Below are 27,914 nucleotides of genomic sequence, written 5' to 3'. Positions count from 1 at the left end.
TTGAGCTCAAATGTCAGAAAAGAAAAAATTATGCCTATATCTTGGGCAAAAACGAAATAAACATGCCCATATTTTGGGCAAAATGGTGACTAAGAGGAAAACCATCCCATCTTAGCCCAAAGCATGGCCACGTTAGGGGCAAAAATGGGCACAAAGAGCAACGTGTCCACAGATTTGGGGCAACGCTGGGCAGAAAAGCCCCAGGCATGGCCATGTTGGGGGCAAAATGGCCACAAACAGGAAAACGTCCCAACACTGGGCACAGAAATGCCCATCAACAGCCAGAGCATCTCCATCTTCAGGTGCAAAAACAGTAGTAGAAGCAAGACATCCCCCTTTTGGGGTTAAAAGTGGCCAAAGAGGGGAAAAGGGCATAAACTGCACAATGATACCCCGATTTTGCCGAAAAGTAGTCATGAACAGCAAAAGCACCCGCAGATTTGGGTAGTCCAAAGAGGCAAAGCACCCCTGGTTTAGGGTTGAAACTCACCCAAAAAATGAAAGCACGCCCAAGGTTGGGTAAAGAATGGCCCAAAGAGCAAAAGCACCCCCAGATTTTGGGGTCAAAACTGGCTCAAAGAGGCAAATCGCCTCCAGATTTGGGGCAACATAGACAAAGTAGGGGAAAACATCACCAGATTTGCTGCAAAATACACAATAAAGGGAAAAACATGGCCAGATTGAGGGCAAAAAGTAGTCCTAAAAGGAAAGACATCCCCACTTTAAGCAAAAAGGATCTTAAAAGGCAAAAGTATTCTCGTATTTGGAACACATTTGGTCATAGAGGCAGAAGATACCCATAGGTGGGGGGGGAAACAGTATTAAGACGCAAAACATCGCCAGAGTGGCTGCAAAATCGGCCATAAAGGAGACAAAGTCCTCAGATTTGGTGCAGCAGTGGGCAGGAAGGGGCAGAGGGCACAAGCGGGGGCTGGTCCCCCGGGAAAGGCCCCCCCGGGCGCAGCCGCTGCCGGGAGCCGAGCTGAGCCCCAGCAGAGTTTTTGTCATTGCCTGCACCACCGTGATCAGCAGCACAACCATAACCACCACAACCAGCACCACCCACCGTGATACAGGCGGCTACAAAATCCCCCAACACAGCCCCCTCCTCTGCGGGGCCGCACGCCCGAGCAGCCACAGGCTGAGCTCAGCCCTCTTCTGTCCCAAAATGCCCCTAAAAGCAAAAAATAATCCCAGGTTTCCTGAAAAACTAGAATGAAAGTGCAAAACCACCCCACATTTGCTAAAACATCCATAAGGACCAAAAGCATCCCCATTTCTAGGGGAAAAATGGTCAGAAAAGGAACACCATCCTCATCTCTCTTGAAAAAAATGCACTTGGAGGGCAAAACATTCCCCCTTTTTGGGCAACACTGGGAATAAGATGCAAAAACATCCTCAAACATAGGGTAAAAAGGAAATAAAAGGCAAGAAATCCCCTGATTTGCTGTAAAAGCAGGCAGGTAGGGGAAATACTCCCATTTGGGAGAAATATTGGCCATAAAGAGCAAGGCCTGGCTTGATTTGGGGCAAAACTGGACATCAAAGGCAAAACATCTCAAGGTTTGAGCAAAATCTGAGCGTACCAGCCCAAAGAATGCACAGAGTTTGGACAAAAAGGGCAACAGAGGGCAAAACATCCCAACACCTGCTACAGAAATGCCCATGAAAGGGCAAAAATCAACATCGAAGGAAAAAGCATCCCTAGAGCTGTTCAAGAGTGGGGAGAAAGGGCAAAAGCATCCTCGTATTTGGGGTTAAAATGGCATTCCAAGTAAAACATCCTTGCACTTGTGGCAGGACGGGTTCTAAATGCAAAACCATCTTCAAAATTTAGGCAAAAATGAGTCTTAATTAAAAAAGCCTGGGCACATCTGGGGTAAAACTGTCCCCAAAAGGCAAAACATCCCCAGGCCTGGGGCAAAACGGGGAGAAAAGGGAAAACATGCCCCTGTGTCCTGCACATACGAGCAAAAGGCAGAACCTTGCCAGGGCTGGGGCAAAACTGGACAGAAAAGGAAAAACGCCCCCAGATCTCATGCAAAAGCAGCCACAGAGGAAAAACATCCCCAGCAGTGGGACAAAACTGCACCGAAAAGGCAAAACACCCCCAGATTTAGGGCAAAACTCTGCAGAAAGTACAAAAAAAATCCCATCTTTGCTGCAGATAAATGCATAAAGGCAAAAGCCTGTCCGGTTTGGGGCTACAATGGCCATGAAATGCAAAATAACCCCGCGTTTGCTGCAAATACGACCAAAAACGACCAAAGAATCCTCGTAATGGGGCAAAACTGTCCTTGAGAGGCAAAACATCCCCACGTGGGCAGCAGGCATGGAGCTAAAAGGCAAAAGCGTCTCATAGGTGGGGAAAAAGTGGCAATAAAGGGCAAAAGATGCGCAGATTTACACAAAAATGGTTGTCAAAGGAAAACCATCGGCTGATTTGGTGCAGAAATGGCCATAAAGGGCAAAGCATCCCCAGGTTTGCTGCAGCAGTGGGCAGGAAGGGGCAGAGGGCACAAGCGGGGGCTGGTCCCCCGGGAAAGGCCCCCCCGGGCGCAGCCGCTGCCGGGAGCCGAGCTGAGCCCCAGCACCGTTTTTGTCATTGCCTGCACCACCGTGATAAGTAGTAGCCCAACCAGCACCAGCACTACCCACGGTGACACAAGGAGGCACAAATTCTCCCCGGCGCAGCCCCCTCCTCTGCGGGGCCGCACGCCCGAGCGGCCACAGGCTGAGCTCGTCCCTCCTACACCCAAAAATGACCCCAAAAGGGCAAAAACATTCCCAAAACCTGCAGAACATCCACACAGTTGGGCAAATGTGGCCATAAAGGAACAAATGCTCCCAGTTTTTTGGCAAAACTACCTGGAAGATAAAAAATCATTGTGATAATTGGGGTAAAACTACACATAAAGGGCAAAATATCCCCATCTTTCAGGCAAAACTGGGCATGAGAGGCAAAACATCTCCAGCTTTGCTGCAGAAATCAATGTGGAAGGAAAAAAAATCCCTAGAGTTGGGCAGAACTGGGGAGAAAGGGGAAAAGCATCCTCGTATTTGGGGTTGAAATGGCATTAAAAGGTAAAACATCCCTACAGTTGTTGCAGGACGGGCTCTAAATGCAAAAGCATCTTCAAAATTTAGGCAAAAATGGCTCTTAAATAAAAAAGCCTGGGCACATCTGGGGTAAAACTGTCCCCAAAAGGCAAAACATCCCCAGGCCTGGGGCAAAACGGGGAGAAAAGGGAAAACATGCCCCTGTGTCCTGCACATACGAGCAAAAGGCAGAACCTTGCCAGGGCTGGGGCAAAACTGGACAGAAAAGGAAAAACGCCCCCAGATCTCATGCAAAAGCAGCCACAGAGGAAAAACATCCCCAGCAGTGGGACAAAACTGCACCGAAAAGGCAAAATCCCACGATCTCCTGAAAAAAAATGGGCATAGAAGCCCAAAGCATGGCCACGTTAGGGGCAAAAATAGACAGAAGGAGAAATATACCCACAGGTTTGGGCAAAATCCGGAGATAAAAGTTAATGCATCCCAAGGCTTCCTGAGAAACTGGGCAGAAAAGCCCAAAGCATCCCCATTTTGGGGTGCAACTGGCCATTACAGGTCAAAGCATCCCCACAGTGGTGAAAAATAGACTGAAGGGCAAAAAATGCCCATCTTTGGAGCACAACTGCACTTCAACATCAACCATCCCTAGACTTGGGGCAGAATTTTCAATAAAGAGAAAAATATGCCAGATTTGCTACAAAATTGGGAAAAAAAGGGCAAAAGTATCCCAATATTTAGGGAAAAAAACTTGTACAAGAACCCTATCCCCATATTTGGTCCAGAAGTGGCCAGAAAGGGGAGAAGCAGTTTTTGTCACTGCCTGCAGCACTGTGGCACCCCAACCCACAGCACAACCACCACCAGCACCCACGGTGACACAGGGAGGCACAAAATCCCCCCGGCGCAGCCCCCTCCTCTGCTGGGCTGCAAGCTCGAGCGGCCACAGGCTGAGCTCATCCCTCCCGCACCCCAAAATGCCCCTAAAAGGGAAAAATAACCCCAGAATTCCTGCAGAAATCACCACAGAAGGAAAAAGCATCCCCAGTGTTGGGCAGAACTGGCGAGAAAGGGCAAAACCATCGTATTGGGAGAAAAAAAGGCATGAAGAATGCAAAACATCTTCAGGGCTGCTGCAGAACTCGCTAGAAATGCAAAAGCATCCTGATATTTGGGGAAAATTGTCATCAAACACAAGAGGATGGGCATCTCTGGGCTAAACTGGGCACAAAAGGCAAGACATCCCGGGATTTGGGGCAAAACAGGACATGAAAGGCAAAACATTCCCAGGTTCCATGCAGAACTGGCCACAGAGGACAAAACATCCCCAGATCGGGGCAAAACATCCAAAGATCTGCTGAAAAAAAATAGGCACGCAAGCCCAAGCATGGCCACAATAGGGGCAAAAATGGCCACAAAGAGCAACGTGTCCTCAGATTTGGGGCAAAACCAGGCAGAAAAGCCCCAAGCATGGCCATGTTTGGGCCAAATTGGCTACAAGCAGAAAAACATCCCAAGAATTGGTCCAGAAATGCCCGTAAAAACCAAAGCATCTCCATCTTCAGGAGCAAAAATGGTAGTAGAAGCAAGACATGCCCCTTTTGGGGTTAAAACTGGCCAGAAGAGGGAAAAGGACATAACCCACAAAAACAGACCCCCATTTTGTGCAAAATTAGTCATAAAGAGCAAAAGCACCCGCAGACGTGGGCTCAAACTGGCCAGAAGAGCCACAGCATCCCCAGATTTTGAGTCAAAACGGACCCAAATAAGCAAAGCGTGCCCAGATTTGGGGCAAACTTGCCAAAGGAGGGACAAACATCCCCACAGGCGCTGCAAAATAGACAATGAAGGGTAAAACATGGCCAGATGGAGGGCAAAAATGGTGCTAAAAACGAAGGCATCACCACTTTAGGCAAAAATGATATTAGAAAGAAAAAGGATTCTCATAGTTGGAACACACCTGGTCATAAAGGGCATAAGATACCCATAGCTGGGGAGAAAAACCGTGCTAAGAGGCAAAACTTCCCCAGATTGGCTGCAAAATGGGCCACAAAGGAGAAAAACATCCACAAAATTGCTGTGGCAGTGTGGAGGAAGAGGAAGAGGGCACAAGCGGGGGCTGGTCCCCCGGGAAAGGCCCCCCCGGGCGCAGCCGCTGCCGGGAGCCGAGCTGAGCCCCAGCAGAGTTTTTGTCATTGCCTGTAGCACTGTGCCAACACAACCACACCAACCAGCACCAGCACAACCCACAGTGACACAAGGAGGCACAAAATCCCCCCGGCGCAGCCCCCTCCTCTGCGGGGCCGCACGCCCGAGCGGCCACAGGCTGAGCTCGTCCCTCTCAAGTCTCAAAATGCCCCTAAAAGCAGAATATCACCCCACAATTGCTCCAAAACTGGGCACAAATTGCAAAACATCCCAGATTTTCTGCAAAAGTCAACATAGAAGGAAAAAGCATCCGTAGAGGTGGTCAAGAGTGGGGAGAAAGGGCAAAAGCATCCTCGTATTGGGGGTTAAAATGGCATTCCAAGTAAAACATCCTTGCACTTGTGGCAGGAAGGGTTCTAAATGCAAAACCATCTTCAAAATTTACGCAAAAATGGGTCTGCACATACGAGCAAAAGGCAGCACCTTGCCAGGGCTGGGGCAAAACTGGACAGAAAAGTCAGAACATCCCCAGATTTGATGCAAAAGCAGCCACAGAGGAAAAACATCCCCAGCAGTGGGACAAAACTGCACAGAAAAGGCAAAATCCCACGATCTCCTGAAAAAAAATGGGCATAGAAGCCCAAAGCATGGCCACGTTAGGGGCAAAAATAGACAGAAGCAGCAAAATACCCACAGGTTTGGGCAAAATCCGGAGATAAAATTAATGCATCCCAAGGCTTCCTGAGAAACTGGGCAGAAAAGCCCAAAGCATCCCCATTTTGGGGTGCAATTGGCCATAACGGGTCAAAGCATCCCCACAGTGGTGTAAAAATAGACCGAAAGGGCAAAAAATGCCCATCTTTGGAGCACAACTGCACTTCAACATCAACCATCCCTAGACTTGGGGCAGAATTTTCAATAAAGAGAAAAATATGCCAGATTTGCTACAAAATTGGGAAAAAAAGGGCAAAAGTATCCCAATATTTAGGGAAAAAAACTTGTACAAAAACCCCATCCCCATAGTTGGTCCAGAAGTGTCCAGAAAGGGGAACAGCGGTTTTTGTCACCACCTGCAGCACTGTGCCACCACAACCACCACCACAACAACCACTACCAGCACCCACGGTGACACAGGGAGGCACAAAATCTCCCCGGCGCAGCCCCCTCCTCTGCGGGGCCGCACGCCCGAGCAGCCACAGGCTGAGCTCATCCCTCCCACACCCCAAAATGCCCCTAAAAGGGCAAAAACATTCCCAAAACCTGCAGAACATCCACACAGTTGGGCAAAAGTGGCCATAAAGGAACAAACGCTCCCAGTTTTTTGGCAAAACTACCTGGAAGATGAAAAACCGTTGTCATAATTGGGGTAAAACTACACATAAAGGGCAAAATATCCCCATCTTTCAGGCAAAACTGGGCATGAGAGGCAAAACATCCCCAGCTTTGCTGCAAAAATCACCGTAGAAGGAAAAAGCATCCCTAGAGTTGGGCAGAACTGGGGAGAAAGGGCAAAAGCATCGTCGTTTTGGGGGCAAAAATGGCATCAAAATGGAAAACATCCTCAGCGTTGTGGCAGAACTGGCACTACAGGCAAAAAACATCCTCATCTTTGGGCACAAATGTCTGAAAAGACAATATTATGCCTATATCTTGGGCAAAACTGGCCACAATAGGCAAAAAAGACCCATATTGGGGCAAAACTGGACACAGAAGGCAAAACAGCCCCACCTTTGGGGTAGAACCAGGCATCAAAGCCCCAGGCATGCCCAGATTGGCAACAACAATGGCCACGAAGGGCCAAACATCCAAACGCTTGGCACAGAAATGCTCACGGCTGGCAACAGCATCTTCCTGTTCAGAGCAGAAACGGTCCTACAGGGAAAACATCCCCAGAGCTGTGGCCACGCTGGGCACAAGGGGCAAAACATCCCCAGAAGCCCTGCACATGTGGCCACGAGGGCAAAATCTGCCCAGAGTTGGAGACAAAATGGGCATAAGAGGGAAAACATCCCCACATTGGCTGCAGAATGGGCCCTAAAAGCCAAAAGCATCACGAGTTTGGGGGAAAAGTGGCAATAAAGGGATAAAGACCAACATATTCAGTGACAAAATGGTCATAAAAGCAAAATCATCCCCAGCTTTAGTGCAAAAACGGCCATAAAGAGCAAAACATCCCCAGGTTTGCAGCAGAATTGGGCAGGAAGGGGCAGAGGGCACAAGCGGGGGCTGGTCCCCCGGGAAAGGCCCCCCCGGGCGCAGCCGCTGCCGGGAGCCGAGCTGAGCCCCAGCACCGTTTTTGTCACCCCCTGCACCACCGTGATACACAGCAGGATAACTCCAACTACCAGCACCCACGGTGACACAGGGAGGCACAAAATCCCCCTGGTGCAGCCCCCTCCTCTGTGGGCCACACACCCGAGCGGCCACAGGCTGAGCTCATCCCTTCTGCACACCAAAAATGCACCTAAAAGGGAAAAATGACACCAGATTTGATGGAAAACGGGGCAGAAATTGCAAAAGCATCCCCACATTTGCTGAAAATACGTCCATAAGGGTCAAAAGCATCTGCATTTTTAGAGGAAAAATGGTCATACAAGGGAAACCATCTTGGTATCTGTTGCAAAAAGGGCCAGAAAGGGGAAACCATTCCCATATTTTGGGCAAGACTGGACATGACCAGAAGCATCCTCACATCTAGGGAGAAATGGCCACAATCTGCAACTCATCCCCAGATTTGCTGCAGAGCCAGGCAGGAAGGGCAAAAGCATCCCCAGCTTTGGGGCACAATTGCTCACCAAGAACAAAATCTTGCCATATTTAGGGCAAAACTGGACGTTAAAGGCAACCACCTCCATATTCATTGCAAAACTGGGCACAACACCCCAAAGCACGCCCAGACTGGGGGCAAAAATGGGCACAGGGGGCAAAACGTCCCAACTCTTGGCCCAGAAATGGCCAGAAACAGCAATAGCATCCCGAGAGTGGAGGGAAAAATGCTCCTGAAAGGGAAACAGCCCCAGCTTTAGGGCAAAACTCTGCCAAAAGTGGAAAAGATTCCCATATGCCCTGCACATATGGCCAAAGGGGCAAAGCATCCCCAGATTTGGGATGAAAATGGCCAGAAGAGGCAAAACATCCCCACGTTGGCTGCAGAACTGGCTCAAGACGCAGAAGCTTCCCCATATTTGGGGCAAAAGTGGCCATAAAGGGCAAAAAAGGGCAGAGTTGTGGGTAGCATGCCCAGAAATGAAAGAGAACTGCCAATTTTTGAGGGGGAAAAGTGGCTGCAAGGGTAAAATATCAGCAGATTTGGGGCAAAACTGGACACAAAGTGCCAGAGCCTCTCCATATGGGGGCAACAAGGGAGGTAAAAGGCAAAATAGCCCAACAGGTGGCACAGAACTGGCCACAAACAGCAAAAGCATCCCCATCTTTGGTGCAAGAAGGGTTGTAAAGGGACAACATCCCCATCTTGGGAGGAAAAGCAGCCCTAAAGGGCAACACCCCCCCATATCTGCTGCAAATACGATCAGAAAAGGCATAAGCATATTTGTATTTGGGGCAAAAGTGGCTGTACAGGGCCAGAGCATCCCCGTATTTAGGGCAAAACTAGTTGCAAAAGGAAAAGCACCCCCAAATCTGCTGCAGAAATTAACATAAAGGGAAAAACATTCCCATTTTTGGGGTAAAACTGGACAGAAAGGGCAAAAGCATGGAGATATTGGGGCCAAAACCAGTACGAAACTACTGTTTTGATTTCCAAGAAACACCAGGTTTGTTGGAAAACTCGACATGAAGTGCAAAAGCATCCCCACATTTGCTAAAAAGTCCCTCAGGAGCAAAAGCATCCCCATTCCTAGGGGAAAAATGGTCAGAAAAGGGAAATAACCCTCATATGATCATCAAGGGCAAAACGGCCCAGGACTCACGGCAAACCTGGCCAGAAAGGGGAAAAGGGCACAAACGGCACAAACAGCCCCACACTTGGTGCAAAAAAAGGCACCAAGGGAACAAGGATCCCCCAGGTTTGGGCCAAATCAGCCATAAGAGGCAGAACATGGCCAGATTTGCTGCCAAATGGGTTATAAAGGACACGAGCAACCCCATATTTTGGGTGGGGGAAAGCCCAGAAAGGGCAAACCATCCCCATCTTTCCAGCAAAATTGGCAATAAGATGCAAAATATCCCCAGAATTTCAACAAAAGTTGCCGTGAAGTGCAAAATATCCACAAATTGGGGAAAAATCAACTGGGACAATAAAATACTCCCATAGTTTGGGCAAAAATTATCATAACGTGCAGAACATCCACCGATTTGGGCAACAGTGGCCATAAAGGACCAAAGGCCCCCACATTTTGGGCAAAAAGCCGGGAAGAGAAAAAAACATTGCCATATTTGGGGTAAAACTGCACATAAAGGGCAGAAAATCCCCATCTTTGAGGCAGAATTGGGCATAAGAGGCAAAACATCCCCAGCTTTGCTGCAAAAATCACCGTAGAAGGAAAAAGTGACCCCAGATATGGGCAGAAATGGGGAGAAAGGGCAAAAGGATCCTCGTATTTCAGGCAAAAATGGCATCAAAAGGGGAAACATCCTCAGGGGTGCTGCAGACCTGGCTGGAAATTCAAAAGCATCCCGACATTTGGGGAAAATTGTCATCAAACACAAGAGGATGGGCATCCCTGGGCTAAACTGGCCACAAAAGGCAAGACATCCCGAGATTTGGGGCAAAACAGGGCATGAAAGGCAAAACATTCCCAGATTTCATGCAGAACTGGCCACAGAGGACAAAACATCCCCAGATCGGGGCAAAACTGAACATAAAAGGTAAAGCATCCCAAGGTCTGCTGAAGAAAACGGGTATACAAGCCCAAAACGTGGCCACATTAGGGGCAAAAATGGCCACAAAGATTAACATGTCCACAGATTTGGGGCAAAACCAGGCAGAAAAGCCCCAGGCATGTCCACGTTTGGGGCCAAAGTGGCCACAAATAGAAAAACATCCCATAATTGGTACAGAAATGTCCGTAAAAACCAAAGCATCTCCATCTTTAGGGACAAAAATGGTAGTAGAAGCAAGACATGCCCCTTTTGGGGTTAAAACTGGCCAGAAGAGGGAAAAGGACATAAACCACAAAAACAGACCCCCATTTTGTGCAAAATTACTCATAAAGAGCATAAGCACCCGCAGACGTGGGCTCAAACTGGCCAGAAGAGCCACAGCATCCCCAGATTTTGAGTCAAAACGGACCCATATAAGCAAAGCGTGCCCAGATTTAGGGCAAACTTGCCAAAGGAGGGACAAAAATCCCCACATTCTTGACAAAATAGACAATGAAGGGTAAAACATGGCCAGATGGAGGGCAAAAATGGTGCTAAAAACGAAGGCATCACCACTTTAGGCAAAAATGATATTAGAAAGAAAAAGGATTCCCATAGTTGGAACAAATCTGGCCATAAAGGGCATAAGATACCCATAGCTGGGGAGAAAAACCGTACTAAGAGGCAAAACTTCCCCAGATTGGCTGCAAAATGGGCCACAAAGGAGAAAAACATCCGCAAAATTGCTGTGGCAGTGTGGAGGAAGAGGAAGAGGGCACAAGCGGGGGCTGGTCCCCCGGGAAAGGCCCCCCCGGGCGCAGCCGCTGCCGGGAGCGGAGCTGAGCCCCAGCAGAGTTTTTGTCATTGCCTGCACCACCGTGATCAGCAGCACAACCATAACCACCCAAACCAGCACTAAAGCAACACCCACCGTGATACAGGCGGCTACAAAATCCCCCCGGCGCAGCCCCCTCCTCTGCGGGGCCGCACGCCCGAGCGGCCACAGGCTGAGCTCAGCCCTCTCATGTCTCAAAATGCCCGTAAAAGCAGAATATCACCCCAGAATTGCTCCAAAACTGGGCACAAATTGCAAAACATCCTAGATTTTCTGCAAAAGTCAACATAGAAGGAAAAAGCATCCCTAGAGCTGTTCAAGAGTGGGGAGAAAGGGCAAAAGCATCCTCGTATTTGGGGTTAAAATGGCATTCCAAGTGAAACATCCTTGCACTTGTGGCAGGACGGGCTCTAAATGCAAAACCATCTTCAAAATTTAGGCAAAAATGGGTCTTAAATAAAAAAAGCCGGGGCACATCTGGGGTAAAACTGTCCCCAAAAGGCAAAACATCCCCAGGCCTGGGGCAAAACGGGGAGAAAAGGGAAAACATGCCCCTGTGTCCTGCACATACGAGCAAAAGGCAGAACCTTGCCAGGGCTGGGGCAAAACTGGACAGAAAAGTCAGAACATCCCCAGATTTGATGCAAAAGCAGCCACAGAGGAAAAACATCCCCAGCAGTGGGACAAAACTGCACCGAAAAGGCAAAATCCCACGATCTCCTGAAAAAAAATGGGCACAGAAGCCCAAAGCATGGCCACGTTAGGGGCAAAAATAGACAGAAGCAGCAAAATACCCACAGGTTTGGGCAAAATCTGGAGATAAAAGTTAATGCATCCCAAGGCTTCCTGAGAAACTGGGCAGAAAAGCCCAAAGCATCCCCATTTTGGGGTGCAACTGGCCATAAAGGGCCAAAGCATCCCACAGTGGTGCAAAAATAGACCGAAAGGGCAAAAAATGCCCATCTTTGGAGCACAACTGCACTTCAACATCAACCATCCCTAGACTTGGGGCAGAATTTTCAATAAAGAGAAAAATATGCCAGATTTGCTACAAAATTGGGAAAAAAAGGGCAAAAGTATCCCAATATTTAGGGAAAAACACTTGTACAAACAACCCCATCCCCATATTTGGTCCAGAAGTGGCCAGAAAGGGGAGAAGCAGTTTTTGTCACTGCCTGCAGCACTGTGGCACCCCAACCCACAGCCCAACCACCACCAGCACCCACGGTGACACAGGGAGGCACAAAATCTCCCCGGCGCAGCCCCCTCCCCTGCGGGGCCGCACGCCCGAGCAGCCACAGGCTGAGCTCAGCCCTCCCGCACCCAAAATGCCCATAAAAGCAAAAAATACATCATCATTTGAGCCTAATGTGGCCCTTAAGAATGCAAAAACATTCCAGAGTTGGAGAAAAAATGTCCAGAAAGTGGAAAAGCATCTCCATCTTTAGGGGAAAAAAGCTGCTAAAATTAATATCATCCTCAGTGTTGCAAAAACTGGCCAGAAAGGGCAAAATAGCCCATATTTCATGCAAGGCTGCACATAAGAAGCAAAAGCATTCTCATATTTGGGGAGAAATGGCCAGAACATGAAAAAAATCACCACATTTCATGCAAAGCCCACGATCAAGGGCTAAAGCATCGCCAGGTCTGGGCAAAATTGGCCCTAAAGTGAAAAACATCCCCACATTTGCTAAAACATCCATAAGGAGCAAAAGCATCCCCATTTCTAGAATAAAAGGTGTTAGCAAACGAAAACCATACTCATATTGCTTGAAAAAATGCACTTAGAGGACAAAACATTCCCATTTTTCAGGCAACACTGGGAATAAGAATGAAAAACATCCTCATATATGGGGAAAAAAGGCGATAAACTGCAAGAAATCCCCTGATTTGCTGTAAAAACAGGCAGGTACGGGAAAAATACTCCCATTTTGGGGAAAAATGGGCCATAAAGAGCAAGGCCTGCCTTGATTTGGGGCAAAACTGGACATCAAAGGCAAAACATCCCAAGGTTTGAGCAAAAACTTAGCGCACCAGCCCAAAGAATGCACAGAGTTTGGACAAAAAGGGCAACAGAGGGCAAAACATCCCAACACCTGCTACAGAAATGCCCATGAAAGGCAACAGCCAGCCCGTATTGAAGACAAAAATGCTGCTGAAAAGGAAAAGCTCCCCAGCTTTGGGGCAAAAATGGCCCCAAGAGGCAAAACATCGCCACAGGGGCTGCAGAACATGCCCCAAAAGCTCCAGCATTCCCAGAGGGAGGGCAAAAATGGTCCAAGCAGGAAAAGCATCCCCACGTTCGGTGCAAACCATGACCATCAAGGGCAAAACGGCCCAGGACTCACGGCAACCCTGGCCAGAAAGGGGAAAAGGGCACAAACGGCACAAACAGCCCCACACTTGGTGCAAAAAAAGGCACCAAGGGAACAAGGATCCCCCAGGTTTGGGCCAAATCAGCCATAAGGGGCAGAACATGGCCAGATTTTCCTGACAAATGGGTTATAAAGGACACGAGCAACCCCATATTTTGGGTGGGGGAAAGCCCAGAAAGGGCAAACCATCCCCATCTTTCCAGCAAAATTGGCAATAAGATGCAAAATATCCCCAGATTTTCAACAAAAGTTGCCGTGAAGTGCAAAATATCCACAAATTGGGGAAAAATCAACTGGGACAATAAAATACTCCCATAGTTTGGGCAACAATTTTCATAACGTGCAGAACATCCACCGATTTGGGCAACAGTGGCCATAAAGGACCAAAGGCCCCCACATTTTGGGCAAAAAAACCTGGAAGAGAAAAAAACATTGCCATATTTGGGGTAAAACTGCACATAAAGGGCAGAAAATCCCCATCTTTGAGGCAGAATTGGGCATAAGAGGCAAAACATCCCCAGCTTTGCTGCAAAAATCACCGTAGAAGGAAAAAGCGTCCCCAGAGTTGGGCAGAACTGGGGAGAAAGGGCAAAAGGATCCTCGTATTGGGGGCAAAAATGGCATCAAAAGGGGAAACATCCTCAGGGGTGCTGCAGACCTGGCTGGAAATTCAAAAGCATCCTGATATTTGGGGAAAATTGTCATCAAACACAAGAGGATGGGCATCTCTGGGCTAAACTGGGCACAAAAGGCAAGACATCCCGGGATTTGGGGCAAAACAGGACATGAAAGGCAAAACATTCCCAGATCTCATGCAGAACTGGCCATAGGGGATGAAACATCCCCAGATCGGGGCAAAACTGAACATAAAGGGTAAAGCATCCCAAGGTCTGCTGAAGAAAACGGGTATACAAGCCCAAAACGTGGCCACAATAGGGGCAAAAATGGCCACAAAGAGCAACGTGTCCTCAGATTTGGGGCAAAACCAGGCAGAAAAGCCCCAGGCATGGTCATGTTTGGGCCAAATTGGCCACAAATAGAAAAACATCCCATAATTGGTACAGAAATGTCCGTAAAAACCAAAGCATCTCCATCTTCAGGAGCAAAAACGGTAGTAGAAGCAAGACATGCCCCTTTTGGGGTTAAAACTGGCCAGAAGAGGGAAAAGGACATAACCCACAAAAACAGACCCCCATTTTGTGCAAAATCACTCATAAAGGGCAAAAGCACCCGCAGACGTGGGCTCAAACTGGCCGTAAGAGCCACAGCATCCCCAGATTTTGAGTCAAAACGGACCCAAATAAGCAAAGCGTGCCCAGATTTGGGGCAAACTTGCCAAAGGAGGGACAAACATCCCCACAGGCGCTGCAAAATAGACAATGAAGGGTAAAACATGGCCAGATGGAGGGCAAAAATGGTGCTAAAAACGAAGGCATCACCACTTTAGGCAAAAATGATATTAGAAAGAAAAAGGATTCTCATAGTTGGAACAAATCTGGTCATAAAGGGCATAAGATACCCATAGCTGGGGAGAAAAACCGTACTAAGAGGCAAAACTTCCCCAGATTGGCTGCAAAATGGGCCACAAAGGAGAAAAACATCCGCAAAATTGCTGTGGAAGTGTGGAGGAAGAGGAAGAGGGCACAAGCGGGGGCTGGTCCCCCGGGAAAGGCCCCCCCGGGCGCAGCCGCTGCCGGGAGCGGAGCTGAGCCCCAGCAGAGTTTTTGTCATTGCCTGCACCACCGTGATACACAGCACAACCATAACCACCGAAATCAGCACTACAAGCAACACCCACCGTGATACAGGCGGCTACAAAATCCCCCCGGCGCAGCCCCCTCCTCTGCGGGGCCGCACACCCGAGCGGCCACAGGCTGAGCTCAGCCCTCTCATGTCTCAAAATGCCCATAAAAGCAGAATATCACCCCAGAATTTCTACAAATATGGGCACAAAGTGCAAAACATCCCAGATTTTCTGCAAAAATCAACATCGAAGGAAAAAGCATCCCTAGAGGTGGTCAAAAGTGGGGAGAAAGGGCAAAAGCATCCTCGTATTTGGGGTTGAAATGGCATTAAATGTAAAACATCCCTACAGTTGTTGCAGGACGGGCTCTAAATGCAAAAGCATCTTCAAATTTTGGGCAAAAATGGCTCTTAAATAAAAAAGCCTGGGCACATCTGGGGTAAAACTGTCCCCAAAAGGCAAAACATCCCCAGGCCTGGGGCAAAACGGGGAGAAAAGGGAAAACATGCCCCTGTGTCCTGCACATACGAGCAAAAGGCAGAACCTTGCCAGGGCTGGGGCAAAACTGGACAGAAAAGTCAGAACATCCCCAGATTTGATGCAAAAGCAGCCACAGAGGAAAAACATCCCCAGCAGTGGGACAAAACTGCACCGAAAAGGCAAAATCCCACGATCTCCTGAAAAAAAATGGGAATAGAAGCCCAAAGCATGGCCACGTTAGGGGCAAAAATAGACAGAAGCAGCAAAATACGCACAGTTTTGGGCAAAATCCGGAGATAAAAGTTAATGCATCCCAAGGCTTCCTGAGAAACTGGGCAGAAAAGCCCAAAGCATCCCCATTTTGGGGTGCAAGAGGCCATAAAGGGTCAAAGCATCCCCACAGTGGTGAAAAAATAGACTGAAGGGCAAAAAATGCCCATCTTTGGAGCACAACTGCACTTCAACATCAACCATCCCTAGACTTGGGGCAGAATTTTCAATAAAGAGAAAAATATGCCAGATTTGCTACAAAATTGGGAAAAAAAGGGCAAAAGTATCCCAATATTTAGGGAAAAAAACTTGTACAAAAACCCCATCCCCATATTTGGTCCAGAAGTGGCCAGAAAGGGGAGAAGCAGTTTTTGTCACTGCCTGCAGCACTGTGGCACCCCAACCCACAGCACAACCACCACCAGCACCCACGGTGACACAGGGAGGCACAAAATCTCCCCGGCGCAGCCCCCTCCCCTGCGGGGCCGCACGCCCGAGCAGCCACAGGCTGAGCTCATCCCTCCCGCACCCAAAATGCCCATAAAAGCAAAAAATACATCATCATTTGAGCCTAATGTGGCCCTTAAGAATGCAAAAACATTCCAGAGTTGGAGAAAAAATGTCCAGAAAGTGGAAAAGCATCTCCATCTTTAGGGGAAAAAAGCTGCTAAAATTAATACCATCTTCATTGTTGCAAAAAATGGCCAGAAAAGGCAAAAAATCCAATATTTCATGCAAGGCTGCACATAAGAAGCAAAAGCATTCTCATATTTGGGGAGAAATGGCCAGAACATGAAAAAAGGACTAGATTTGATGCAAAGCCCACGATCAAGGGCTAAAGCATCGCCAGGTCTGGGCAAAATTGGCCCTAAAGTGCAAAACATCCCCAGCCTCACACCAAAACCAGACACTGAGGGAAAAGATGCCCATCTTGGAGGAAAACTGGACTTGAAGGCAAAACAGCCCCAGACTTTCTGGGAAAACTGGGCCTAAAGGACCAAAGCATGGCCACGTCTGGGCAAAACCGGGCCATGAAGGGAAAAGCATCCCAACTCTTGGCAAGAAATGGCCCTGCGTGGCAGGGGAATCCCCACATTTGGGGCACCAATGGTTGTCAAAGCCCCAAGCATGGCCCTCGTTGGGGCCAAAGTGGGCATCAAGGGCAAAACAGCCCCCGATGTGCTGCACCCATGGACAGAAAGAACTCAACATGCCCATCTGTGGGGCAAAACGGTGACTAAGAGGGAAAACTTCCCCTATTAGCTGAAGAACTGGCCCTACAAGCCAAAAGCATCTCACACAGCTCATATTTGGGGCAAAAGTGGCCATAAAAGGCAAATAATCAGCATTTTCACTGCAGACCTGGGCAGGAAGGGGCAGAGGGCACAAGCGGGGGCTGGTCCCCCGGGAAAGGCCCCCCCGGGCGCAGCCGCTGCCGGGAGCGGAGCTGAGCCCCAGCAGAGTTTTTGTCATTGCCTGCACCACCGTGATACACAGCACAAGCATAACTACCCCAACCAGCACTAAAGCAACACCCACCGTGATACAGGCGGCTACAAAATCTCCCCGGCGCAGCCCCCTCCTCTGCGGGGCCGCACGCCCGAGCGGCCAGAGGTTGAGCTCAGCCCTCTCATGTCTCAAAATGCCCGTAAAAGCAGAATATCACCCCAGAAGTGCTCCAAAACTGGGCACAAATTGCAAAACATCCCCAGCTTTGCTGCAAAAATCAACATCAAAGGAAAAAGCATCCCTAGAGTTGGGCAGAACTGGGGAGAAAGGGCAAAAGCATCCTCGTATTTGGGGTTGAAATGGCATTAAAAGGTAAAACATCCCTACAGTTGTTGCAGGACGGGCTCTAAATGCAAAAGCATCTTCAACATTTGGGAAACAATGGCTCTTAAATAAAAAAGCCTGGGCACATCTGGGGTAAAACTGTCCCCAAAAGGCAAAACATCCCCAGGCCTGGGGCAAAACGGGGAGAAAAGGGAAAACATGCCCCTGTGTCCTGCACATACGAGCAAAAGGCAGAACCTTGCCAGGGCTGGGGCAAAACTGGACAGAAAAGGAAAAACGCCCCCAGATCTCATGCAAAAGCAGCCACAGAGGAAAAACATCCCCAGCAGTGGGACAAAACTGCACCGAAAAGGCAAAATCCCACGATCTCCTGAAAAAAAATGGGCACAGAAGCCCAAAGCATGGCCACGTTAGGGGCAACAATGGCCACAAAGAGCAAAATGTGTGCAGCTTTGGGGCAAAAACTGGAGAGAAAAGGCAAAGCGTCCCAAGGCTTCCTGAGAAACTGGGCAGAAAAGCCCAAAGCATCCCCATTTTGGGGTGCAACTGGCCATAACGGGTCAAAGCATCCCCACAGTGGTGCAAAAATAGACCGAAAGGGCAAAAAATGCCCATCTTTGGAGCACAACTGCACTTCAACATAAACCATCCCCAGATTGGGGGTGAAATTGGCAAGAAAGGGAAAAAATGCCCAGATTTGCTGCAAAATTGGGAAAAAAGGGCAAACTATCCCCACGTTTGCTGCAAACATGATAATGAAGAGCAAAACATGCCCAGATTTAGGGCAAAAATGGTTGTCAAAGGAAAACCATGCCCAGATTTAGAGCAGAAATGGCCATAAAGGGCAAAAGCATCCCCAGGTTTGCTGCAGCAGTGGGCAGGAATATGCTGGGCTCGTCCCTCTCGTGTCCCAAAATGTCCCGAAAAGCAAAATATACCCCCAGATTTTCTCCAAAACTGGGCAGAAACTGCAAAACACCCCAGATTTGCTGCAAAAATCACCGTAGAAGGGAAAAACATCCCGAGATTTGGTCAAAAGTGGGGAGAAAGGGCAAAAGCATCCTCGTATTGGGGGTGAAAAAGGCAGTAAAAGGCAAAACATGCCTACATTTGTTGTAGAATGGGCTCTAAATGCAAAACCATCCTCAAATTTTGGGCAAAAATGAACCTAAACCATCCCCAGATTTGCTAAAATGTCCATAGGGAGCCAAAGCATCCCCAGTTTTAGGGGAAAAATGCTCGTAAAAGGAAAACCATCCTCATATTTCGTGAAAAAATGCCCTTAGAGGGCAAAACATTCCCCTGTTTCAGGCAACCCTGGCAATAAGAAGCAGAAACTTCCGCAGACCGAGGGAAAAATGGCCATAAGCAAAAAGACATCCCCCAATTTGCAGTAAAAGCCGGCAGGTAGGGAAAACAGAGCCAGATTGCAGCTGGAACTGGCCATAAATAGAGAAACATGCCCTGAGTTGGGAAAAAACTGGCAATAAAAGGCAAGGTATTCCCATATTTTCAGCACAACTGCACCTGAGAGCCAAAGCACGTCCAGGTTTGGGTCGAGAATGAGCCGAAGACCAAAATGATGTCCAGATTTGGGTTCAGAATGGCCCAAAGAGCCAAAGCATGCCCAGACTTGGAAAAACTTAGCGAAACAGGGCAGAATATCCCCAGATTTGTTAAAAAATTGACAACAAAGTGCAAAAAACATGCCCAGATTTCCACAAAACTCATCCTAAAGTTAAAAATATCCCCACAGCTGGTGCAGAAACCGCCATAAAAGCCACAGCATCCGCATTGTCACTGGGGAGTGGGCAGGAAGGGGCAGAGGGCACAAGCGGGGGCTGGTCCCCCGGGAAAGGCCCCCCCGGGCGCAGCCGCTGCCGGGAGCCGAGCTGAGCCCCAGCAGAGTTTTTGTCATTGCCTGCACCACCGTGATAAGTAGTAGCCCAACCAGCACCAGCACTACCCACGGTGACACAAGGAGGCACAAATTCTCCCCAATGCAGCCCCCTCCTCTGCGGGGCCGCACGCCTGAGCAGCCACAGGCTGAGCTCATCCCTCTGGCACCCAAAAATGACCCCAAAAGGGCAAAAACATTCCCAAAACCTGCAGAACATCCACACAGTTGGGCAAAAGTGGCCATAAAGGAACAAACGCTCCCAGTTTTTTGGCAAAACTACCTGGAAGATAAAAAACCATTGTGATAATTGGGGTAAAACTACACATAAAGGGCAAAATATCCCCATCTTTCAGGCAAAACTGGGCATGAGAGGCAAAACATCCCCAGCTTTGCTGCAAAAATCAACATAGAAGGAAAAAGCATCCCTAGAGTTGGGCAGAACTGGGGAGAAAGTGGAAAAGCATCCTCGTATTTGGGGTTGAAATGGCATTAAAAGGTAAAACATCCCTACAGTTGTTGCAGGACGGGCTCTAAATGCAAAAGCATCTTCAAATTTTGGGAAACAATGGCTCTTAAATAAAAAAGCCTGGGCACATCTGGGGTAAAACTGTCCCCAAAAGGCAAAACATCCCCAGGCCTGGGGCAAAACGGGGAGAAAAGGGAAAACATGCCCCTGTGTCCTGCACATACGAGCAAAAGGCAGAACCTTGCCAGGGCTGGGGCAAAACTGGACAGAAAAGTCAGAACATCCCCAGGTTTGATGCAAAAGCAGCCACAGAGGAAAAACATCCCCAGCAGTGGGACAAAACTGCACGGAAAGGCAAAACACTCCCAGATTTAGGGCAAAACTCTGCAGAAGGTACAAAAAACATCCCATATTTGCTGCAGATAAATTTGCATAAAGGCAAAAGCCTGTCCGGTTTGGGGCTACAATGGCCATGAAATGCAAAATAACCCCGCGTTTGCTGCAAATACGACCAAAAACGACCAAAGAATCCTCGTAATGGGGCAAAACTGTCCTTGAGAGGCAAAACATCCCCACGTGGGCAGCAGGCATGGAGCTAAAAGGCAAAAGCGTCTCCTAGGTGGGGAAAAAGTGGCAATAAAGGGCAAAAGATGCGCAGATTTACACAAAAATGGTTGTCAAAGGAAAACCATCCGCTGATTTGGTGCAGAAATGGCCATAAAGGGCAAAGCATCCCCAGGTTTGCTGCAGCAGTGGGCAGGAAGGGGCAGAGGGCACAAGCGGGGGCTGGTCCCCCGGGAAAGGCCCCCCCGGGCGCAGCCGCTGCCGGGAGCCGAGCTGAGCCCCAGCACCGTTTTTGTCACCCCCTGCACCACCCTGACATGAACACCAGCCCAACCACCAGCACCCAAGCTGACACAGGGGGCACAAAAGCCCAGATTTCCAACAAAAATGCTCAATTGCATCCCAATATTTAGGGAAAAACACATACAAAAAACCCCATCGCTAAATTTGGTCCGGAAGTGGCCAGAAAAGGGAGAAGCAGTTTTTGTCACTGCCTGCAGCACTGTGGCACCCCAACCCACAGCATAACCACTGCCAGCACCCACGGTGACACAGGGAGGCACAAAATCCCCCCGGCGCAGCCCCCTCCTTTACGGGGCCGCACGCCCGAGCAGCCACAGGCTGAGCTCAGCCCTCTTGTGTCCCAAAATGCCCCTAAAAGCAAAAAATAATCCCAGGTTTCCTGAAAAACTAGAATGAAAGTGCAAAACCACCCCAGAGTTGCTAAAACATCCATAAGGAGCAAAAGCATCCCCATTTCTAGGGGAAAAATGGTCAGAAAAGGAACACCATCCTCCTCTCTCTTGAAAAAAATGCACTTAGAGGGCAAAACATTCCCCCTTTTCCATCAACACTGGGAATAAGATGCAAAAACATCCTCATACATAGGGAAAAAAGGCGATAAACGGCAAGAAATCCCCTGATTTGCTGTAAAAACAGGCAGGTACGGGAAAAATACTCCCATTTGGGAGAAATATTGGCCATAAAGAGCAAGGCCTGCCTTGATTTGGGGCAAAACTGGACATCAAAGGCAAAACATCCCAAGGTTTGAGCAAAATCTTAGCGTACCAGCCCAAAGAATGCACAGAGTTTGGACAAAAAGGGCAACAGAGGGCAAAACATCCCAACACCTGCTACAGAAATGCCCATGAAAGGCAACAGCCAGCCCGTATTGAAGACAAAAATGCTGCTGAAAAGGAAAAGCTCCCCAGCTTTGGGGCAAAAATGGCCCCAAGAGGCAAAACATCGCCACAGGGGCTGCAGAACATGCCCCAAAAGCTCCAGCATTCCCAGAGGGAGGGCAAAAATGGTCCAAGCAGGAAAAGCATCCCCACGTTCGGTGCAAACCATGACCATCAAGGGCAAAACGGCCCAGGACTCACGGCAACCCTGGCCAGAAAGGGGAAAAGGGCACAAACGGCACAAACAGCCCCACACTTGGTGCAAAAAAAGGCACCAAGGGAACAAGGATCCCCCAGGTTTGGGCCAAATCAGCCATAAGAGGCAGAACATGGCCAGATTTGCTGCAAAATTGACATTAAAGGGCAAAAGATGCTGGGATTTAGGGCAAAAATGCTCATAAAAGGAAGAGCATCCTCATATCATCAGCCACAGGCTGAGCTTGTCCCCCTCGTGTCCCCAAAATGCCCCTAAAAGCAAAAAATAACCCCAGAATTCCTGCAGAAATCACCACAGAAGGAAAAAGCATCCCCAGTGTTGGGCAGAACTGGGAATAAAGGGCAAAACCATCCTCGTATTGGGGCAAAAAAGGCATTAAAAATGCAAAACATCTTCAGGCTTGTGGCAGAACTGGCTAGAAATGCAAAAGCATCCTAATAGATGGGGAAAATTGTCATCAAACACAAGAGGATGGGCATCTCTGGGCTAAACTGGGCACAAAAGGCAAGACATCCCGGGATTTGGGGCAAAACAGGACATGAAAGGCAAAACATTCCCAGATTTCATGCAGAACTGGCCATAGGGGATGAAACATCCCCAGATCGGGGCAAAACTGAACACAAAAGGTAAAGCATCTCAATAGTTAGTGAAAAACTGGGCAGAAAATCCCAGAGCATCCCCATATTCTGAGCAAAACTGGACTTAAATGTAAAAGATTGGCAGATGTGGGGTGAAATTGGCAATAAAGGGCAAAACACGCCCAGAACTGCAACAGACTTGGATCAACAGGGCAAAAGCATGCGAATATTTAGGGAAAAGAAGTTGTAAAAGGGAAAACCTCTCCAGCTTTCCAGCAAAAACGGCCATAAAGGGCAAAAGCATCCCCAGGTTTGCTGCAGCAGTGGGCAGGAAGGGGCAGAGGGCACAAGCGGGGGCTGGTCCCCCGGGAAAGGCCCCCCCGGGCGCAGCCGCTGCCGGGAGCCGAGCTGAGCCCCAGCACCGTTTTTGTCACCCCCTGCACCACCGTGATAAGTAGCAGCCCAACCACCACCAGCACTATCCACGGTGACACAGGGGGGCACAAAATCCCCCAGCGCAGCTCCTGCCTCTGCGGGGCCGCACGCCCGAGCGGCCACAGGCTGAGCTCGTTCCTCCCACACCCCAAAAAGCCCCTCAAAGGGAAAAACAGCCCCACATTAGGGGCAAAAATACCTATAAAGGGTAAAAGCATCCCCAGATTTAGGGAAAAACTGGCCACAGGAGGCAAAACATGCCTCCACTCATGCCAAAAATGAGCATAAGGTGCAAAAGATCCCCACAGATGTGGGAAAATGATCCTCAAATGCAGAGAAATGCCAATCCTTGGGGCAAAAATGTCCATAAAGAGCAAATTTGACCCCATAGTTGGGGCAATCATGACCCTGCCACATCAAACACCCCCAGATTTCTGCTCAGCTGGCAAGAGAGGGCAAAGGCCTCTTCTTATCAGGTCCAAAAATGGCCATAAAGGAGAAAACCATCCCCAGGTTTGGGGCAAAACTGTCTCTAAATACAAGACGCATTGCCGTATTTGGAGCAGAAGGAGCTGGAAGGCAAAAGCTTCCCCATCCTTAGGGCAAAAAGGGCCGTAAAGGGCAAAAGCATCCCCAGATTGGCTGCAGAAGGGGCCAGAAAGGGGAAAAGCAGCGTTTTTGTCACTGTTTGCACCACTGCGTCAACAGCACTATAATACCAATCACCAGCACCCACGGTGACACAGGGAGGCACAAAATCCCCCTGACACAGCCCCCTTCCTCTGCGGGGCCACACACCCGAGCTCAGCCACAGGCTGAGCTCATCCCTTCCGCACTCAAAAACATCCCTAAATTGGAAAAGCATCCCAATTTTGGGGTCAAAACTGCCATGAAGATCAAAACCTTCCCGTAATTTGTTGCTAAAAGAGCCGTAAAGGGTAAATACATCCCCATTATGGGGCCAAAATGCCCATAAAAGGCAGCGAAACGCTCTTATTCAGAGCAAAATTAGCCATCAAGGGCAAAACATCCCCAGACTTGGCGCAAAAATGGCCACAGAAGGCAGAGAAATGCCAATATTTAGGGGAAAATAGCCATATAGGGCCAAAGCGCTCCCTAATTTGGAGCCAAACTAGCCAGAAAGGGCAAAAACTTTCCCCAAACTTACAGCATCAATAGTTCTAAAGGGTAAAGCATGCCCAGATTTTGGGGCAAAAATGGCCAAAAGGGAAAAATATCCCCATATTTAGGGCAAAAATGGTCATAAAATGAAAAGCATTCCCAGATTTGGGGCAAAAGTGGCCCTGAGAGCCAAAGCCTGCCCAGATTTGGGCAAAACTGCCCCTATAGGCAAAGCCTGCCCGGGTCTGGGGCAAAACTGGTCCAAATGGGCAAAGCCTGCCCGGGTCTGGGGCAAAACTGGTCCAAACGGGCAAAGCCTGCCCGGGTTTGGGGCAAAACTGGTCCAAACGGGCAAAGCCTGCCCGGGTCTGGGGCAAAACTGGTCCGACCGGGCAAAGCCTGCCCGGGTCTGGGGCAAAACTGGTCCGACCGGGCAAAGCCTGCCCGGGTCTGGGGCAAAACTGGTCCGACCGGGCAAAGCCTGCCCGGGTCTGGGGCAAAACTGGTCCGACCGGGCAAAGCCTGCCCGGGTCTGGGGCAAAACTGGTCCGACCGGGCAAAGCCTGCCCGGGTCTGGGGCAAAACTGGTCCGACCGGGCAAAGCCTGCCCGGGTCTGGGGCAAAACTGGTCCGACCGGGCAAAGCCTGCCCGGGTCTGGGGCAAAACTGGTCCGACCGGGCAAAGCCTGCCCGGGTCTGGGGCAAAACTGGTCCGACCGGGCAAAGCCTGCCCGGGTCTGGGTCGAGAATGGCCCTAAAGTGCAAAACATCCCCAGATTTCAGCAAAGCTTGCCATAAATGGCAAAAGCATCTCCATATTCGGGGCAAAAGTGGCCAAAGAGTCCCTGGGGAAGATCTTCCATGGATTTTTGGGACACAGCGCACAGACCTTCAGGCTCTGTGCAAAGGTCTGGGCACCGTGCAAGGGCATTTTGGTGGTGTCCAAAGAGCACTTGGGCACCGTGCGAAACATCTGGGCTCCGTGCAAAGGGCGCTTGGGCGCCCTGTAAAGGCGCTCGGGTGCTTTGTAAGGGTCTGGGCTCCATGCAAAGGGTGCTTGGGTGCCCTGTAAAGGTGCTTTGCAAGGGTCTCCTCCTCCACGCAAGGAGGCTTGGGTGCCATGCAAGGAGTCTGGGCACTGTGCAATAGCTCTGGGGCACCGTGCAAGGGTGCTCGGGTGCCCTGCAAAGAGTCTGGGGTCCGTGCAAAGGGCACTTGGGTGCTATGCAAGGGTCCCGGCTCCTTGATAGGCTCTTATGCACGATGCAAGGGTCTCATCCTCCGTGCAAAGGGCACTTGGGTGCCCTGCAAAGGATCTGAGGTCCACACAAAGGGCACTTGGGTGCCCTGCAAGGGATCTGAGGTCCACACAAAGGGCACTTGGGTGCCCTGCAAGGGATCTGAGGTCCACGCAAAGGGCACTTGGGTGCTTTGCAAGGGTCTGGGCTCCATGCAAGGGGCGCTTGGGTGCTTTGCAAGGGTCTGGGCTCCTTGACAGGCTCTTATGCACCATGCGAGGGTCTCATCCTCCGTGCAAAGGGTGCTTGGGTGCCCCGCAAAGGGTCTGGGCACCATGCAATAGCTCTGGGGCACCACACAAGGGTGCTTGGGTGCTTTGCAAGTGTCTGGGCTCCATACAAAGGGCGGTTGGGTGCCCTGTAAAGGCTCTTGGGTGCTTTGTAAGGGTCTGGGCTCCATGCAAAGGGTGCTTGGGTGCCCTGCAAAGGCTCTTGGGTGCTTTGCAAGAGTCTCGGCTCCTTAACAGGCTCTTGTGCACCATGCGAGGGTCTCATCCTCCGTGCGAAGAGTCTGGGCACCATGCAAAGGCTCTCATCCTCCGTGCAAAGGGTGCTTGGGTGCCCAGAAAAGGGTCTGGGCTCCATGCAAAGGGTCTCATCCTCCGTGCAAAGGCTGCTTGGGTGCCCGGAAAAGGGTCTGGGCTGCATGCAAAGGGTCTCATCCTCTGTGCAAAGGGTGCTTGGGTGCCCAGAAAAGGCTCTTGGGCACCTTGCAAGGGTCTGGGCTCCGTGCAGGGGTGCTCAGGTGCTACACAAAGGGTCTAGGCTCCATGCAAAGGGCACTTGGGCTCACAACAAGGACCTGGGTTCCATCCAGGGGTGCTTGGGTGCTATGCAAAGTGTCCAGGCTCCATGCAAAGGGCACTTGGGTGCCCTGTAAAGGCTCTTGGGCACCTTGCAGGGGTCTGGGCTCCACGCAATAGATCTTGAGCGCCATGCAAAGCGTCTGGGCTCTGAGCAAAGCCCGGCTGCAGCTGCTCAAGCGCAGCAAAGAGGGCTGAGAGCTGCCAAGCATCGCTGCCTTCCATCTCCCAGGGGACAACCAGTTAACGCAGGGTTTTTTGCCAACCGCAGACAGCGTCGGCGCCACCGTGAGCAGCTTTCGCGCAGTAGTAGGTGGCCGTGTCGTCGGCCCTGAGGCTGTTCATCTGCAGCGTGACCGTGCTCTGGGAGTTGTCCTTCGAGATGGTGAAGCGCCCTTTGACCGCCGACGCGTAGTATGTGCTACCACTGCTGCTAATACTCGCGACGTACTCGAGCCCCTTCCCGGGCGCCTGTCGCACCCATCCCATGCTGGTGCTGCTGAAGGTGAAGCCGGAGCCCTTGCAGACGAGGGTCAGGGACCCCCCGGGTTTCTGGAGGCCCCCTCCGGACTCGACCAGCTGCACGGCCGCCCGCAGCCCTGCGGAAGGAGGAAAGACAGAATTGAGTCGCCCGCTCCCGGCATCGCCCCCCATATCCGCGCCCGGGGAGGGGGTCAGCGGGGCCGGGTCCTACCTGGCAGGGCTGCGAGGAGGAGGAGGAAGGTGGAGGGGGGCGGAGCTGGGATGTGTCCTGCTGGGGGGTCCTCTGTGCCCAGGGGGGCTCGAGTGGGTCAGGGGGATGGTTAAAGCAGAGGAGGATGTGAGGGGGCTTGAGCAGCCCTGGCCGGCCCCCAGCCCTGTTTCCAGACCCCTGACCCAACCCTGGACCCCTTCCACGGAGCCCGAACCCCTGCCCTGAGCCCGGACCCATTGCACTGAGCCTGGACCCCGTGCACCAAGCCTGGACTGTTTATACCAAGCCCAGAGCCTTTGCAGCAAGCCCAGCCATCCCTGAGCTCTTTCCCCATTCTCAGCATCTGCCTAAAACCTCTGCCCGACCCCAGACCCTTGCACCCAGCCTGCACCCCTGCACAGTGCAGAAACCCTTTGCTTTGAGCCCCGAACCCTTGCACTGAGCCTGGACCTCTGCCCAAACCTGGACCTCTGAAATGAGCCCAGACCCCTTCCTGTGCCCAAACCCCCCTGCACCCCAGCTTTGCTCCCCTGAAGCTGGTGCCAGCCTGCAGCAAGGCACAGAGGGACCTGGGGGGTCCCCTCTTCTGCCCCTCCCCAGGGCTGCGGGCGGCCGTGCAGCTGGTCGAGTGCGGAGGGGGCCTCCAGACACCCGGGGGGTCCCTGCGCCTCCTCTGCAAGGGCTCTGGCTTCACCTTCAGCGGCACCAGCATGGGATGGGTGCGACAGGCGCCCGGGAAGGGGATCCGGTTCATCGCGCAAATTAACACTGGTGGTAGTGGCACAAACTACGCGCCGGCGGTGCAAGGGCGCTTCACCATCTCGAGGGACAACTCCCAGAGCACGGTCACGCTGCAGATGAACAGCCTCAGGGCCGACGACACGGCCACCTACTACTGCGCGAAAGCTGCTGGTGGTGCTGGTGGTGCTGCTGGCACCGACCCCGTGTCTGGGCAGGAAAAGCGCAGGCGAGCGGTGTCCCCGCGGGAGGCAGCGATGCCCGGCAGCCCCCAGCCCTCTGTGCAGGGTCCAAGCTGATGACACTGGTCCAGGCTCATTGCAAGGGGTCCAGGCTCACGGCAGGGGTCCGGGCTCCGTGGAAGGGATCCAGGGTTGGGTCAGGGGTCTGGAAA

General features: G+C 50.7%; 1 gene segment (V, D, J or C); it reads right to left on the bottom strand.

The window, feature by feature from the left end:
• Window positions 1-27,536, bottom strand: part of LOC140645783 (immunoglobulin gamma-1 heavy chain-like) — a 143,377-nt gene extending 115,841 nt beyond the window's left edge. The window contains 2 exon segments of the C gene segment in view: window positions 26,355-26,687; window positions 27,434-27,536. Of these exon segments, the coding sequence occupies window positions 26,355-26,687; window positions 27,434-27,536 (436 nt within the window).
• Window positions 27,537-27,914: the final 378 nt, after the last annotated feature.

Source organism: Ciconia boyciana, unplaced genomic scaffold, assembly GCF_034638445.1.
Source record: "Ciconia boyciana unplaced genomic scaffold, ASM3463844v1 HiC_scaffold_38, whole genome shotgun sequence".
NCBI classification, from domain to species: domain Eukaryota; kingdom Metazoa; phylum Chordata; class Aves; order Ciconiiformes; family Ciconiidae; genus Ciconia; species Ciconia boyciana.
The sequence above is the reverse complement of the archived record's forward strand: the minus strand, read 5'-3'. Positions and strand labels throughout refer to the sequence as shown.